Raw genomic sequence first — 17,089 nt, forward strand, 5'->3', positions numbered from 1 at the left:
ATTATTATAAAGAGTTATTTAAGTTATATAGTACCTATATATAGTATATATATATTATAGAAGTTACTATATATTAATATTAAAATAATTTAGTAATATAATCTATATTTAATATCTTATAACTATATATAAGTAATAAAACTTATCTAGCTTTACTTTAAGTCTTACTTTAGCTAGGTATATATAGAGTATCTACTAAATACTATATTAATATTATCTTAATATTATTTTATTATTATTATAATATTATTCTAACTTTAATTAAACTTATATTTATAATAGCTTCTTTTTAAATTAATCTTATTACCTTTTTATTTTCTCTTATTTAATATAATCCTTTTTTTAATCTTAATTTTAAGCTCTCTAAATTAGAGAATAATAATTAATCTTTACTTTTTATTAAGAATATAAATAATTATAACTTTAACTTAATTACTATATTAATATATATAATAAATAGGTAGCTTAACTTTAATATTAAGTATTTTAATAATTTAAAATTAATATCTATAGAGTTTTAGCTTAACTTAATATATAATATAGACTTAATAAAGATAGTATATCTACTTACCTAATAGTAAGTATATACCCTATATATACTAACTATATATAGGATACTATTAAGAAATAGGAAATACTTATTATTAATAATAGGAAGTATAAAGTTACTATATTAATAATATAAAATTATATTATAATATTAATATATCTAAAAACCTATTAAAATAGAATTCTATATTATATTCTTTATAATATAAAAGATTTTAATCTTAAGAAAATAGAGACCTAATAGATTATTTTAAATATAATATAAATAATTTAATACTTAATATATTATATTAATAAGCTTTAAAAGAAGCTATATTTAATTTTAAAGTATATTAAAGTTATATTAAATATATATTAAGCTTATACTTACTATAAGCTTAATAAAGCTTTAAATTAAGTTTAATATTAATCTTATTAATATAGAGGGATTAAATACTATAAATTTACTTATCTCTTAATTATTACTCTTAATTTAAAATAAAATAAGAGTAACTTTAAAGAGGTATATATCTAGCTAAAGTTAATCTATAATATATAAGAGGTTTTAAAATTAATTATAGAGTAACTTATTTAATATATAGAAGAGTTTATATACTTTTATTATAGATACTTTATATATATTTACTCTATATTTAGTTTCTATATTATAATTATTTAGATTTAGAATTAAAATCTTATAGGCTTATATTTATAGCCTATTTAACTTCTACTCTATTAAGAGAAGTAAACTTATTTTAAGTAGTAAATCTCTATTTTTTAATAAAATAGTATATATATAAGATATTAAGTATATATATTAAATATATATTAACTTTACTACTTATAGATTACCTTTATTAGTTATATAAAGAATAACTATTTAGAATTATAATATTATACTATAAATATTCTATAAAGTTAAAACTAAGTTAATATTTAATATCTTTAAGGCTTATATAATTCTATTAATATATAGGAGGCTAAATAAGAATATATATATATTAGGAATATAAATATAATATATTAAACCTATAGTAAATAGATATTTAGTAGGTATTAAGTATATATAGAGTATATATTAATATTATATTAAGCTTCTCTTATTTTTAAAGCTAAAGTACTATTAATATATATCTATATAAAGTTAAACTTAACTTTTATATCCCTCTTAATATTATTAAGTTTCTATTTATCTTTCTCCTTAATAGAGGCTTATACTCTTATATATTAATATTTCTAATCTATCTTTTAATCTTATTTATAAGTTAAATTACTTTTAGCCTCTCTTAAGAGCTTAATATTATATTAATTATAATATATATATATTATTATTTAAGTTTACTCTATACTTAAGCTAAATATATATATAGGGAAGCTCTTACTCTACTTAAGACTTTAATAGATCTATATTAAATTTAGTATTAACTTATTCTAAGTAATTTATAAGATATTATTTATATAAATAAGGTATTATTTAATAAGGATAAAATTACTATTTTTATTTAATAAGTATAGCTTTTATAGTACCTAAAAGGATACTGATTTATAGGTATATACCTATAGGATAAATATAATATATATATTTATACTATATAGATATTTAGTAAGAGTTTACTTTAAATAAAACTAAAAATATATAAAATTAATAAATATAAGAGGTTTAAATTCTATTAAATAGTAACTTCTATATTATTTATATAGCTTAGAAAAGTATTAATATATTCTAAAAGGCTTATTACCTTAAGGTTAATTTATCCTATAAGATAGTTTATAAAAAGATAAATCTATTTAAGATCTATAGATAGGGAGAAGAGGTAAAGTATAAGTTTACTCTCTATAGTATATATATACTATATATATTAACTTTTAGTAAAAAGGTCTTGAATTTAATATCTATATTTAGATAAATATAAATATATATAAAGGGTATTAATTAATCTTTAAATATTTCTTTACTATACTTAAAGAGGTCTCTAGCTTATTAGTTTATTAATAGTATTTATATCTATTTTTATACTCTATAGTATATATAGTTATAATAGATATAGATTTCAAATAAGTAGTAGGTATATATATACTTAATATATAGCTAGTATATATTAACTTTAATTTCTATATAGGGTTTAGTAATTTCTTATATACTTAAGACCCTTTATAAATATAGAATAAATACTTATAGTACTTATTAATCTTCTATAAAGTCTATATTATATATAACTAATAAAAGAAGTTTTTAAACTACTTTATTAATATTTAATTATATTAAATATAAAAAGTAACCTTAAGGGAGGACTACTTTTAATATATTTCTACTATATACTAATAATATTTTAAAATAAAGTCTTAATTTAAATAAAAAAAAGTAAATTAGATTATTATTATATTTATCTAATTAGTTAATAAGATTCCTTTTTAATAATAGATATTAATATAGAAAACTATAAATTTAATAGAGTTAAGCTATATAAAGAATAACTCTACTATAAGCTAAAGGTAAATATTACTTTTAATAGTTTTAAAGTATATATTTAGCCTATATATATAGAGTATATATTAAATAAATACTAAAATAAAGTATATTATCTTTAGAGAAATTACTATATATATAGATATAATTACTTTAAGTTAAAGCCTATATTAATAGATAAATAGTTTAAGGCTTATTTAAATCTTAATAAATTTATACTAAATATATTAATAATAGGAATAATATATATAATAGTAATAAGTTAACTTTAATATCCCTTTTAACCCCTTTAACCTCTTAAACTCTCTAACTTTAAGCTTAAATATTAACTACTTAATCCTAATTAGAGATTCTCTAATATAAAGAGGAGGTTAAATATATATATAATATATATTTAGTATACCTCTATTATTATTTCTTTTTATATTATACTTAAGGAAGTATCTAATTTAGCAAATATAAGAGGGAGAAGATTAAAAAGAGAATAAAGAGGTTATTATTCTCTAAAAGTAAGTTTAAAACCTAAAGTACTAAAAGTAAAAGTATAACCTAAAAGTAGAGATTATAAAGCTTAAATAAAAGCTAAGTTAAGTTAAAGAGTAAGCTTAAAATAGATTTAATTTCTATTTATTATTAATATATATTAAGTATATATATAATAATAGATAGGTATATATAAATAATATATTAAATACCTATTATTTATTTATAGTAATATATTATTTAATAGATTATATTTTTAAGAGTATTATATCTATATATATAATATATATAAAGTATAAATAATAAATATATTATAATTAAATATTTTTTATTTTAATATATTACTCTATATTTACTATATATATATAGAGCTTAAGCTAATATTAAACTAAAAGTTTCTTACTTAATATTAAAAGATACTTTATATTATATTTATATTATATATATATAAAAGCTATATCTATCTAAAAGGTAGGCTACTTAAAGACTATATTTAAATTTAAGTTAGTATATATATATATAATATAGATATTAAACTTACTATAGAAAGTATTATACTTAGTATACTTATTACTAATACGCTTAGTAGCTAGAAGATAGTTAAGATTAGTTTTTATATAAGATATATATATATTAGATATACTTTTAGCTTAATAGTAAGTAGTAATAAAGCTACTAAGAAACTTAAAGCTTAATTTATACTTAAAGGTCTAAGTTCTCTTTATATAGAATTAGTATATATATTATATATAATAGATAAGGGTATACTTTATATTTATTAGAAGAAGGAGTAAATATAAGACTAATATCTTTCTATAAGTATATTAGTAATTTATATTTAGTATATACTATATATAGCTTAAGTTTTTATTCTATTTTAGTTATATTAATATTTAGTAGGTTTATTATATATAATTTAAATAAGGGGAGTATATACTTAATATATACTTACTCTATACTTTATACCTTCTTATTAAATAACTTAAAGATACTTACCTAAGTATTTAGTAAGAAGAGTAAAAAGTTTAAAAGAGGTATATACTATATATATACTCCCTATATATATTAGCTATTTTAAGTTATAGCTATATTTTAAGCTAAAAGTTAGCTAAATAGATAGTAAGTATATAATAAGTAAATAATATCCTTTAGTTTAATATATATTATATTTATATAATAGAACTAGCTTTTAAATTAAGTATAAAAAGTAGAGTTAATAGTATTAAATTTAAGTATTAGCTATATATATATAGGGCTAATATAAAGTATATTTATACTAGAGACTCTATTTTATTATATAACTTATTAATATAACTACTAAGAGGGCTATAGCTAATATTAAGTATTAGCTATATATATATAGAGTTTATATATAAATTAAACTTATTTAGGCTCCTCTATAAAGAGGTTATTATACTAGCTACTAAAGTAGATATACTTTTTAAGATTACTATAAGCTAAATTAATACTCTATATATATTAAGCTTAAATAATCTATAAACTTTATACTAATAGTTTCCTTAATATAGTTAGTATTATTATAATTAGGGTTAATAACTATATTAAATTAATATATATATAATATATACTTAGAGTATATAATATATTAATATTAAGATACTATTAATAGATATAATAGTAGAACTATATATAGTTAGAGCTTATATTAAGTATATATAGGTAGAATACTTATAGAGAGCTAATTATTATAGTAATAGCTATACTAAATACTAGAGTTAAAGTTAATAATAATAGGGTAACTAAATATATAAGTTAGGTATATATAGAGATAATACTATAAAGAAGTAAAACTTATATATTACTATTAACTACTAAAAGATAAATACTTATAATAGGGGCCTCTATATATATACTTAATATTTAATTAGTATTAAGAAGAGGGGACTTAAACTTATATATATTAATTATAATAGTAATTACTATATATTATACTATATAGTATATTAATAGAGTATATATTAAGTAGAGGTTAAAGACTTACTATTAAGATATTAATTCTAATTTATATTAAGAACTTTACTTATAATAAAGTTAGTTTTAATCTTAAATAGACTTATACTATATATATATATATTATAATAAAAGCTAAAATAGCTAGAATTAATAGCTAAATTAATACTTAGGTTAATATATTAATAAATAGATATTAAGATAGATATCTATATATATTTAATATATACTCTATATCTTTTAGTACTATTATATAGTAATTTACTTATTATTATATTATATTATAGTATCTATTTACTTTTAAGGAAAAAATTTTTTTTTTATAGATATTAAGTAGAAGTTTAATATATACTTAATACTAATTAGATAGTAAGCTAATAGAAACCTTAGTTAGAGTAGGTATTAAGTTAAGTAGCGCTTAGTTACTAATTTAACCTATATTATATATAGATATAAGTATATATCTAAATAAAAAAACTTTTTATATTAGACTATATAGGTGGGATAATTCTATATAATATAGGCCTAAAGATTCTCTACGCCCCCCTAGCTTCTTTTTGGACCCCCTGGCAAACAGAACTCCGGGTCTGGACCACCGCCCCCTCCCCTGACCGCCCGCACCAAAAAGAAAGCCCCGCCAACCACTTTCTGCCTTGCAGTTGGAGCGCAGAGAATCGGCGTCAACCACAATCCAACTGTAGACATTTCCTACTCGCCAGGCATCTCCACCCCCATCGTCCCCGCGATTCCACGAGCGTATCGTATTCGAGCGACGACTTGGCCATGCTCTGAGGGCTCGTCACGAACGAGTCGCACCTTCTTCACCATGATGGACGACTTCGTCAGCGAGTCGGATAGCGACTACACGAGCTATTGGCGCGACTGGGTGAGTAGCCGAACCTATTGGCATTTGTTATTCTATCAGGACGACCTTCGGAGGACTTTTCCACGCTTTTGATGCCGGAACACATCACGACCCGCCGACGCGCGTTAGTTGATGGTGGCCGGGCATCGCTGCTTTCCACGGCCGAGAACAGTGCTTGCTAACAACGGGGCGTTGCGCAGTTCATATCCTCTCGAGGCAACGAGTACTTCTGCGAAATTGACGAAGACTACCTCACGGACCGCTTCAACCTAACTGGACTAAACACGGAGGTTCAGTACTACCAATATGCGCTCGATCTCATTACAGATGTCTTCGACCTCGACTGCGACGACGAGATGAGGGAGACGATCGAGAAGTCAGCTCGACACCTGTATGGCCTGGTTCACGCCCGATTTATTGTTACGACGAGGGGCCTCGCCAAGATGGTAAGTTTTACAATTTTGCCTCAACGAGGATGGAGGAACTCCAGACGTTGAAACGTACGCGACTGACACGGGGAACTCTAGCTGGAGAAGTACAAGAAGGCAGACTTTGGTAAATGCCCGCGCGTCATGTGCCACTCGCACCCGCTACTGCCCATGGGTCTCTCCGACGTGCCCAACATGAAGCCAGTAAAACTCTACTGCGCTCGCTGCGAGGATATATACAACCCAAAGTCTTCACGGCATGCCGCCATTGACGGCGCATACTTCGGTACCTCATTCCACAACATCATCTTCCAGGCTTACCCGGCCCTCATTCCCACCAAAAGCGCCGAACGGTACGTGCCGCGGGTGTACGGCTTCAAGGTTCATGCCTCAGCGGCGTTGATCCGGTGGCAACACCAAAAGAAGGACGAGATGCGTCGTCGTTTGAGGAAGATGGAGGTTGACAGCGGCTTTCGAGACGATGAACTTCTGGAAGATGAAGACGACGAAGACGTCGAATTCGAGGGCATTGATAATCGGGTGGCCGTTGGCAACGAAGGCGTCGCCATGGCCTAAGTCATCCGGTCACATCACACGGTTTGGCTTCTTCCCCATTGTCGTCGATGCAGACTTGAGGATTCAGGCGGGGAATTAAGGGGCACGCGATGTTGAGCAAGCAATCAATTTGGTTCTACCCGGGCCTGTTTCAATGCTCTTACTTCTATTGCATTGGTAGATTCGGTCCGCGGAGTAATGATATAACGGTTTTTATGATCCAACCCTGTTGGCCTCATGTGACGTATATATTCCGTCGGGTGGAACGAGGTTCACACGCGGCATCGGGTATGACCCGGACTGTTCGACTGATTCGCGTGACCAGAACTATTTGCGTGGGCTGTCCTGGAACGATATGAAGCGTCGGAGTTGCGTATGAGCAGACCGCTCGAATCACATCAAGCGTATACCGTCAAATTCATCTGAGAGATCCTTAGCTGGCAACAACTTGGTGGCAAGCGCTCGTTGAAACTTTCCGGCGAGCACGGATGCCTGACAGGCATGAAGTGAACCGAGAAGGACGGCGAAGGAGGATTGGCTTCTTGTGCGAGCCCAGAGCATTTACAGCTACCAGAGCGCATCTTGGACGGGGGGGGGGGGGGGGGTAAAAAACCGCCATTGGAATAAAAAAATGTAAAAAATTTTTTGCAACCCCCCCCCCCCCCCGCCCGCCCCCCCCCCCCCCCCCCCCCCCGCCCCGCCCCCCCCCCCCCCCCCCCCACACAGCCGACATTGGCAGTAAAAAGAGGAAAATCTGGTTTGCGAAACCATTCAGGGGCAAGGTCGCCGCCGGGTTGCTAAATGATACGGGATCAGGGACGTTAAAAGCAGACGATCGAGTTCTTCACAAATACTCCCCTATGCTTTTCATTTGCTAGTCTATTCCATAACCGATCGTATCTGTATGCCGTGCCTGGCTCCCAAAAATCAAAACATAAATGCGTCAGACCGCCAAGTTCATTCAGGCGGGTGGTATACCGTAGAACTCCGATCATGCCCAACCTGCCCCGTGAAATATGCATTGGGTACTACTTTTCCGCACTCCATTCATTAATACACACATGTCAGAACCTGTTTTCCGGGCCTGAGCCGTCGTGGGAACCCGTCTTGCCCACATATTGAGTAGAGGTCGCATGGTCCACCGGGCGGGACATGTACGCCTCCTCCTCGTCGCCAGAGCGTATGAAGTCTCCCTTGTCGGTCGCATAGCTGTATGAGCCCACTCCGGACCACCACGCCTTGTCATGGCTGCGAGGACCCCAAGCCCAGCCGGCGCCTTGACGAATCGGTAGGTGGTAGTAACGGAAAGCAAAGATAGAGGTGAAGACGCCGATCAAGTAACCAAACAGGATGTCGAATCCGTGATGGCGGAAGTCGAACCAACGAGAGCCTGCAATGAAAATAGACCCGAACCAAGGTAGGACAACGATAACCAGAAGATAGATGGGGGGCGCAGCGGCTTGACGTCGAACCGCAGTGACCATCTTGTTGTGGTCTGCGAGAATCCTGGCAGCGCCGGCGGAGTCGGGGTTAAGAGAACCCCCTTCTCCTGATCGAACTTGCTCATATTCGGAGCTAGACTTTTGCAGGCGGGAGGGGAAAGCCGAATGAGAGGACGCATCGCTGTTAGTGGCCACAAATGGCATAGTAACGGCAAACTTGCTGGCGAGAAAGAGGGATAAATAAATGAGGCCTGCCGCAGAAGCGCTAGAGTGACCGGAGGGGTAGCTGCGGAAGCCGTCATCGAGGGTGTGCTTGTCGGTGTTGGTGCAGATTGCAGCTGAGACGAGCTGGCCAAAGCCAGTGGTGCCGGTCAGACCGGTGATGTTGGCTACAGTGCCACCGATGATGTAATTCTGGATGTTGTCGAGATCGGGGCGGCAGCGGGAGAGAAGATCGGGTCGAGGCTTTCCGAACATGTTCTTCATGCCGTTGGTGATGAAGAATGCGCCGACGCTGGCGAGAGCGAGACCAAGCCAACCGACGTGCAACTCCCACAGCTTTCGCTTCCAAATCAGACTTTTAGGAGTACCCTTGGGAACGGTGTTTCCGGGGACGAGGACGAGGCAGACGAGGGCGATGACGATGATGGGGACGAGAACGGCGCAGATGGCGGCGAGCCACATGGGAACGGTTTCGTGCTCGGTGAACGGAAAGCTGGATTACGTGAGTACGGTTGAGTAGAAAACTGGAGAGGGTTCGATGATGTCTTACGAGATGTTTGGGTCGATGACGGAGAAGGGTCGCTTGTTTGGGGTAACGATTCCCAAAACACCAGCGATGGCTGCCGTGACGAGCAAGACAAACCAGTCGAAGACATAGGATCCGATCAAGGAGGCGGTCCAATGACCTCGACGTGGACGCACTGAGCGCCGCTCATATGGCGCTGGTGATTCGGGCATTTTGTAGTAGGAGGGCCTCGACGAGGGCGATAGGTTGGCGAGGGGGATGGACGAGGACATGAGGCGAAGGGGAGGAAGAGAAAGATTTAAGAAGAAGAAGGCTCGCAGAAGAAAGAGGTCATCCGGAGGGGGGGGGTCCAAGCTACTTCAGGTGAACCAGACTGGTAAGGCAAGGTACCTGGGTAGTGGTTACCTTACGGGCTGGGCGCGGGCGGGCTGGCTGGTAGGTAAGGTAGGTACGAATAGGTAGGTAACGAGGTATCCGCAAGGGAAAGCAGAAAGAGAGTTCAAGTGTGTTAGGTATTCGTATGGGGAAGGGATCCGCACGAGCGCAGACGACGCCGTCGATGGAGGTACAGTCCAAGTCCAGTTTGAGGTTGGCTGGAACCGGGGGTGGTGGTGGGCTGAAGAAGGTCGTTGTTTGAATTGGGCAAAGTGGCCTGGTCTCGAATTCTTTCCCAGGCCGAGTCACGGAAGGGAAAGGACGAGTCAAGTTCTCCCCGGCGCCGGCGGAAGGAGCCTGTGAGGTGAGATGCGGGCCGCGTTGGGTAAGCTCAGGGTCAAATCAGGAAGGCCTAGGTAAATATCCGTGAAGAAGGGGGAGGAGGAGGAGGCCTGAGAAGAAATGGAGTAAAATACGTAGCGCCGAGAAAGGGCAGAAACGTTGAATGGGCGACAATTGTTTGGCGAGTGGAGTGGGTGAGACGGCAAACGGAATCCGGTCAAAAGTCCGGTCACAGGATCAGATCGGTTCAATGATCAGATCAATTCAGTAAGGTATTTGTAGTATGATACCTAGAGGAAGGAACGGACGGGAGGCGAAAAAGAAAGATAGAGAGAGACAGTAGAGAAAGAGGAGAGAGAGGTCGGCAATCCTAAGCAACTAGAGGCACGCAGCGTGACGAATCCAGCAAGCAGTCGCGTGGCAGTGCTGTTGACCAAGGCGATTCAAATTCAGCCCTTCAGCTGGTATAACTAAGGTATTTCATGGTTGATTCTCAGCTGTGAGAGAACCTACCTACCTTGAGGTAGGTAGGTACCTACTAATTGTTACACGGACACACAGCAGTAGTCGAACAACAGGGCTCATCCATCCGTACCTCGACTTGACGCTCCGTCCAACATGATGCATCTTTATCTTTAGAAATGTTGCGAGGTGCCATCTTGATCAACACGCATTGCGCAGCAAGTCAAACGGGCAGTCTTGGAAGTGCGCTGTATTCCTCTTCCAAAGTCGTCTGGAAGTGTACGTCGATGCGTGCCTACCTACCTGGGTAAGGTGTATTCAATCACTCTTAGCAGCGAGGGGTCCGGTCCTTGTAGTAGGCCGTTTCGGCTGATGTGATGGTCGAGGTTGAAGTTGTCGGACTTCGGACGCTGCACCTTCCGGTCCCCTTCTTTTGTTTGTCTCCCTCCTCCCGTCTCCTCCTCTCCAAATTCGCAAACCCATCAGCAAGACGAGGCAAACAGACAGCTACCGAGAACGGAAGTAAAAAAGGGCCTTGAAATCAAATGTTTGGGGAGGCGCCCGCCCCGTCTGGTGCGACTGCGGCCAGCAGGACGGGAATTTCTCACCTCTGGTCCAGGTCCCTGAATGAGAAACGATTTCTAGGGGCTCAGGGGTATCTTACCTAATACACAGGTACGTACTGCGAAAAGTACTTAAGGTAGGTACCTCCCTCCCTACCTTAGCGAACCATGTCGATTCCGAATGGCTGATTAGTCGCCGCAACCCCGTAAAAAGTCGTGGTATGGGTGGGCACCTTAGCGCTCTGCATGGAGCTTTCTCGTTGGTCGATCCAGTCACCTCACAGTGTGGCTTGGGCCTTGGCTGTGGAGAAGGAAGGCAGAGATGAACACCCGACTTGCCGACCTCACACTGGAGGGTGAACACAGCCCAGATGCTGACACTTTCTGACTTTGCCAAGCTGCTCGTCAGCTTCACTTTGACATCGACCTGCAACACAAATTCCCAATCCATTCTCTATGCTCCTGTGTGAACCAAGGCCTGTTTAATTGCGCAATTACACCACATAGCAGATTCTGCAACATACGGATACCGTCGCCGTCGTCTTTGCTCAACCAGGTGCCTTAGTCAACCCTACGATTCTTGCTCACCAGCCTTTCTGGACCACAGCCGGGTCTGATTCCGCTTCGACTTCCCTACAAATACAGATACCTTGCCTTGCGGCTTGCCCTGGCTTCTCGACCTCTTGCCCCCTGACCCGTGGTGCCGTGTGTTGGTCGGTAACCCGGCACTGAATAGCCTTGCCAATGTCGCAAACGCGTGGCCTGGATCAATCGCGAGTCGCCCAGTACGCGCCAGCACCAGCATTCACGCATCTCCACGGCCCGAGGTAGCCCGACCAGACTCTTATCCATATCTAGGTGTCTGTGGGTAAGGTACGGACACAGAGTCCAGAGTATTGACGGCGAGCAGGCCCTCGTCTGATGACGGACCGTTGAGATCGTGGCGCCTGTCATCACAACGACGGGACCTACGTACATGCCCGCTTCGACCTCTCTCAGACCCTTCCACTCGGGTTCCAAAATAACTGGCCGCGCCGTTCTGGTGGTGAGTGCCAACAAAACTGGTCATTCACTTTGGAACCCGATTGCCTTCCTGTGCTGCCATTCCTGCCAAGTTCTAACTTCAGGTGAAAACACCCGAGCTCTTGGCACTGACGTCTATTCGTACAAAACTGCTAACGAGGCGGATACGGATACGCTGTTCATCTCGATTTCGCTGTGGTAGAGGTAGTCGGCTACTTCACCTACGTAGTACTCAGCATTCGTACGCTGGTAGGCAGTGCACAACCAGAGACATGCAGCAACGAGACTGACACCATCGAGTCTAGTAGGTGCGCGTTGCGCGCGCACCTCCCGGCACTCTCGGCCACCGTCGCCATGGAGGGCGCGCAATTGTCCCGTTTCGCACCTTGCTCCACTTGATCGCCATGACAGGGCCATCTGTACTGAAAGCCACCGCATCTTGTCCTTCGTCCCGAAAATCCACGTTGCGCCGTCGCGAGCTGCGATGCGCGCGATGAGCGCAGAGGGTGTGAAAGGCTGTGGCGCCGCAATCACCCCGAATCTCCCAGCCTCTTCCTTCTCTTCCTCTTGCTCTTCATCAACCTTGAACTTGCGTGTACGGATGGATGGGATGGATTATGTTGTACGTACTGCGTCCTCTCATTCCATCGGCTTGACCTTTCTTCGTCCAGCAAACGCCAGCAACACCGTCCGTAGTCTTTCCCATTCCCAGCATGATGGGTGTTGCAGATGACGATAGCTAACACCCGTCCCCCGAAAAGGGTGGCCCCTGGAGCCGGGAATCGGCAGCTCCCAACTTCCCGATGCTTTACTGTTATAATTACTGTGTTGGGGGAATTCTCCGATCCGCGCCGACTTACCTTCAACATTGTGTAGCCTAATAAATGCCAATAACGCCCGGTGGCAAAGCTCAACACAATTGACTCAGGTTCATTCAGTAGGCGACTTCAGCCTCGTAACCAGCGCCTTCCCGATTCAACGTCGTCTACTGCTGTCGGATAACCCCGTAGCTCCCGCTCTCAAGCTGCTGAACCTGCCGGTCGTTGCGGCCCCACTCCCGGCGAGTGCCCCGGCACCCCGGGTAGCCTTGGGCTCACGGAGCCCGTCATCTTGTTGTGAAATCTTCTCCCCCTTCCACGACGAATCCCGGGTGGTCGTCTTTTTCGAAGTGCCCTATTTTAGACGAAATAAAATGCGCTTTGAGAACACCACACAGCCTCGAGGCCTTGATGTCAGGGCCTCTGGCTTTTGTGCCGTGGAGCCGAATTGGTCGCTGAATGGCTTCCGCTTCGACATTGCGAAGAAGCCACCGGAAGCCAGGACAAAACACAAAGTTTTTATTGTTTCGTTGATCTTTACCCGGGATCTCAGTCTCGTGTTATTGCCCTTCTTACGGCGTTGTACATCGAAGCTGGCTTTTATTCACCGATGCCGATGCCGCTGGTATCCTCCGACTCCGCATCATTTCCCACGGTTGTGATGTTTGACCTCAGTTTGAATCACGACTGCGGTCACTACTTGATTCCCGTCAATTCAGATCTTTTTCTTCGAGATGGACGCATCCTCCCAATTATCTAGCTGCCATCGTGCTATAAACAAGAACATGGTAGCTTCGTTTCAAGATAACTTGGACCTCTACCCACGGCCCTGGTGGTGAGCATCAGCTAGGTTATCGTCTCTATCTTCGCAACGACACTCATTTTTACCGAAGCGCACACCGCCGCCGTCAGCCCCCAGGCCATCCTTATTTGCTCCTTAGCTCCAAGTTCTGGCGACGGCGTCGGTGGCCTTTGCAGCAGTGCAAGCCTTCCATAACTCTGGAGGCGCCTCATCCGTAATACGATGTGATGGTGGTGTACTAAGCTTCATTCTAAGCTTGATCTAGCACCTCACTGACTCTCAAACGTGAACCCCTTTGGGCCGCCATGACCGAAAATGATACATTCCGGTCCGCCTCCGATAGTCCTCTGGCTCACCAGTTGTCGATCCGCATCTCCACGATCCATATAAACTGGCTCCCGCCGCCGCATTTCTTGGCTCAGATTGATGGGCATCCCAGATCGCGGCTTTTACTCACTAATTACCACCTACAAAACTCTTGTTCTTCGGACTGTATTAGCTGGATATGTCTTCCAAGCTCGAGCTCCTCGTGCTAGCCCTGGCTCTGCCCCTCGGGGCCTTGGCTTCGCCCTCCTTCATCCTCCGCAGAGCCCCCTCGCCTGACAACACTTGCGGAACTACCGGTAACGGGGGGAACCCTAATGCATACTCATGCCCTACCGATCTGCCGTGCTGCTCCGTCAATGGATGGTGTGGAAGCACCGACGACTACTGTCTGACGTCCAACGGATGTCAGAGCCAGTTCGGCAATTGTACTCAAAACGGTGGTCCTGCCACTGGAAGTGACGGTGGTGACGGCGATTCCGGCAATACTCAGTGCGGGCCAAACAACGGAAACGCGTCTTGCGCTGCGAATGAGTGTTGCTCTGCTTCCGGGTTAGTGAGCTTCCGTATAACCTCTATCAGCGAAGCATGTCTAGTTAACCTCTCAACAGGTTCTGTGGGACCGGTCCTGGTAAGATTATGCTCTCGTCGCACAACAGGCCCTCTAACCTGAGATACCAGATTACTGCAGAGCTCCGGATTGTTTGTTCCAATTCGGACCCGCTTGTGATGCTAACCAGAAGCCGTCGGGACAGAACACGTCGAGCATTGCTCGGCCGCAGCTTGGCGATGTTGCTTACGGCGGCCCAGGTGTTTATAGCTGTATCAACCCAGGAGATGTGGCCTTGACGTTTGACGATGGCCCCGACAAGTACACGAATGACCTGCTGGACCTCCTGAAGAAGTACAATGCTTCGGCTACCTTTATGGTTACGGGTAACAATAACGCCAAGGGTGAGATCGATAACCCGACTCTGCCGTGGGTAAACATCATCAAGTGAGCAGCCCCAAACTTCATCGCCTCTGGCTGCAAGCTAATATCGCATGCAAGGCGCATGTTTACCGAGGGACATCAGATTGCCAGTCACACCTGGTCTCATGCAGATCTGGTATGTTCCTCACGCAGTGTGTCCCGGATACACACAATCTCCCGCCCTCATAATGATCACTATGAGATGACAATACTGACATACAATGCCCTACTAGTGCCAGATCACCTCAGCTCAGCGCAGAGATGAGATGTACAAGCTTGAAATGGTTTGTTTACTTTTCCTTCCAAAAGTGAAAAGTGTTGTTTCACGACCTGCAATCTAATTCAACGATTCACAGGCTCTACGCAACATTATCGGCGTCTTCCCTACTTACATGAGGTAAATCTTTCGACCTAGGATGAAATGCCTTTTCGCAATGTCAGGCTAAGACTCGCCTCTTTAGACCCCCCTTTTCCTCCTGTACCGCCGAGTGTGGCTGCGAGGATGACATGGCCGCGTTGGGGTACTCTGTCATCTACTTCGACCTCGACACCCAGGACTACCTTCACGACGACCCTGCCTTGATCCAACAGTCTAAAGACATCGTCGACCAGTCAATCGCTGAAAAGCCGGCGCCCACCGACAACTTCCTGGTCATCGGCCATGACATTCACCAGCAGACGGTATACAATCTCACCGAGTACATGCTGCAGAAATTCCAGGGCAAGAAGATGGTTACCTTGGGGGATTGTCTCGGAGATCCCAGAAAGAACTGGTACCGCGCTGATACTCGCACCACGTTGGGTGCTTGAGTGGTAGATGCTGTTGAATCTGGATGGAGCTGTGTTTGTGTTTTCATTTGCATTTGCGTGGATATGTACATGTATGAGAGAACTACGATGATGTATATAAATAATGAGGACGGTTCGCCTATGATGCACAACAGAAATCCTTGCTTGAACTCGCATTGCTTGCCTACAGTGTCACACTTTGGTCGCTCATTCGTGGCATCCCGTCGTGCGTCTGTCCCAACGTCTGTCCCAACGTCTGTGCCCGCAATCGCTCCTGCTCCTCGTGCTTACAAGACCCTACGTGTTCTGCATATATCGGGTTCAAAAGCGAGTGAATAGGACGAGACCCTGCATACATGACGAGGGAGACCGGGATGCTAGGGCCATGCGTGACGTGCCGTTGCCCGGCTCCGGCTCCGGGAGGGTCCAGAACCAAAACAATCGCGGCATACTACAAGCGTGAGCAACAAAACATTGTAGACGCGTAGAGACTGACGTCCTATACCGGTACCGGTACCGGTCGCATAGGGACAACAAAGCTCATACCTAGAAGCAAAAGAGTCTCATCCAAGCCCTTGAGCGATCCAACGCTTGAACAACAAAAACGCAATGCATTGTATTTACCCTTCCCTGAACCAAGCATTCTCCGAACAGATGTATGTACAATTTTTTGCGCGATGGCCGTCGCCCACCACCCCCAACTTCCGTATGTTACTCCCCATCCCGGAGCCCCAGTACTCCCAGGTCCATCTCCCAGAGCGCCCCCGAAGAGAGATACCCCGAGACGGGAGGACGCTGTGCCGACGGTGCCTGAATGCGACACTAAAGGAATCTCTGCCTTGCCAGCCCAGTGGGAAGACAGAGTCAACGAACTCCAGCCAAACCGTCCGCTTTCGTGATATCCTCGACCGCTGACTCCATGCGCCATTCGTGAGACAAGAATACGAAGCCCCCATGCACTGGAAAAATGTATAACCGACAACAAATAGCAGCAAAAAAACAGCTGCTAGTATCTGACAATGGAGCCTCAACATTGCGACCCAGACAAAACAAGTAATAAAGACCAACCCATCCTCCCACAAACCCGCGTGGGGTTTTGTTTCCGAGGTGTTGGCCCTGAAGAAGCGCGAC

At 40.7% G+C, this 17,089-nt stretch overlaps 3 protein-coding genes across 3 annotated transcripts; 2 read left to right on the top strand and 1 right to left on the bottom strand.

The window, feature by feature from the left end:
- Nucleotides 1-6,275: 6,275 nt before the first annotated feature.
- CkaCkLH20_12723 (uncharacterized protein) lies at nt 6,276-7,318 on the top strand (the record flags this gene model as incomplete). The annotated part of the gene is made up of 3 exons (XM_038895435.1): nt 6,276-6,335; nt 6,515-6,760; nt 6,842-7,318. The coding sequence occupies 3 exons, from the start codon at nt 6,276-6,278 to the stop codon at nt 7,316-7,318; spliced, it is 783 nt and encodes a 260-aa protein (XP_038739267.1).
- A 1,043-nt stretch (nt 7,319-8,361) lies between these two features.
- Nucleotides 8,362-9,759, bottom strand: CkaCkLH20_12724 (pap2 domain containing protein; the record flags this gene model as incomplete). The annotated part of the gene is made up of 2 exons (XM_038895436.1): nt 8,362-9,454; nt 9,512-9,759. The coding sequence occupies 2 exons, from the start codon at nt 9,757-9,759 to the stop codon at nt 8,362-8,364; spliced, it is 1,341 nt and encodes a 446-aa protein (XP_038739268.1).
- A 4,618-nt stretch (nt 9,760-14,377) lies between these two features.
- Nucleotides 14,378-15,979, top strand: CkaCkLH20_12725 (chitin deacetylase; the record flags this gene model as incomplete). The annotated part of the gene is made up of 7 exons (XM_038895437.1): nt 14,378-14,748; nt 14,808-14,827; nt 14,878-15,193; nt 15,248-15,305; nt 15,403-15,453; nt 15,526-15,566; nt 15,631-15,979. The coding sequence occupies 7 exons, from the start codon at nt 14,378-14,380 to the stop codon at nt 15,977-15,979; spliced, it is 1,206 nt and encodes a 401-aa protein (XP_038739269.1).
- Nucleotides 15,980-17,089: the final 1,110 nt, after the last annotated feature.

The sequence above is a fragment of the Colletotrichum karsti genome (genome assembly GCF_011947395.1).
Source record: "Colletotrichum karsti strain CkLH20 chromosome Unknown Scaffold64, whole genome shotgun sequence".
Taxonomy (NCBI): Eukaryota; Fungi; Ascomycota; class Sordariomycetes; order Glomerellales; family Glomerellaceae; genus Colletotrichum; species Colletotrichum karsti.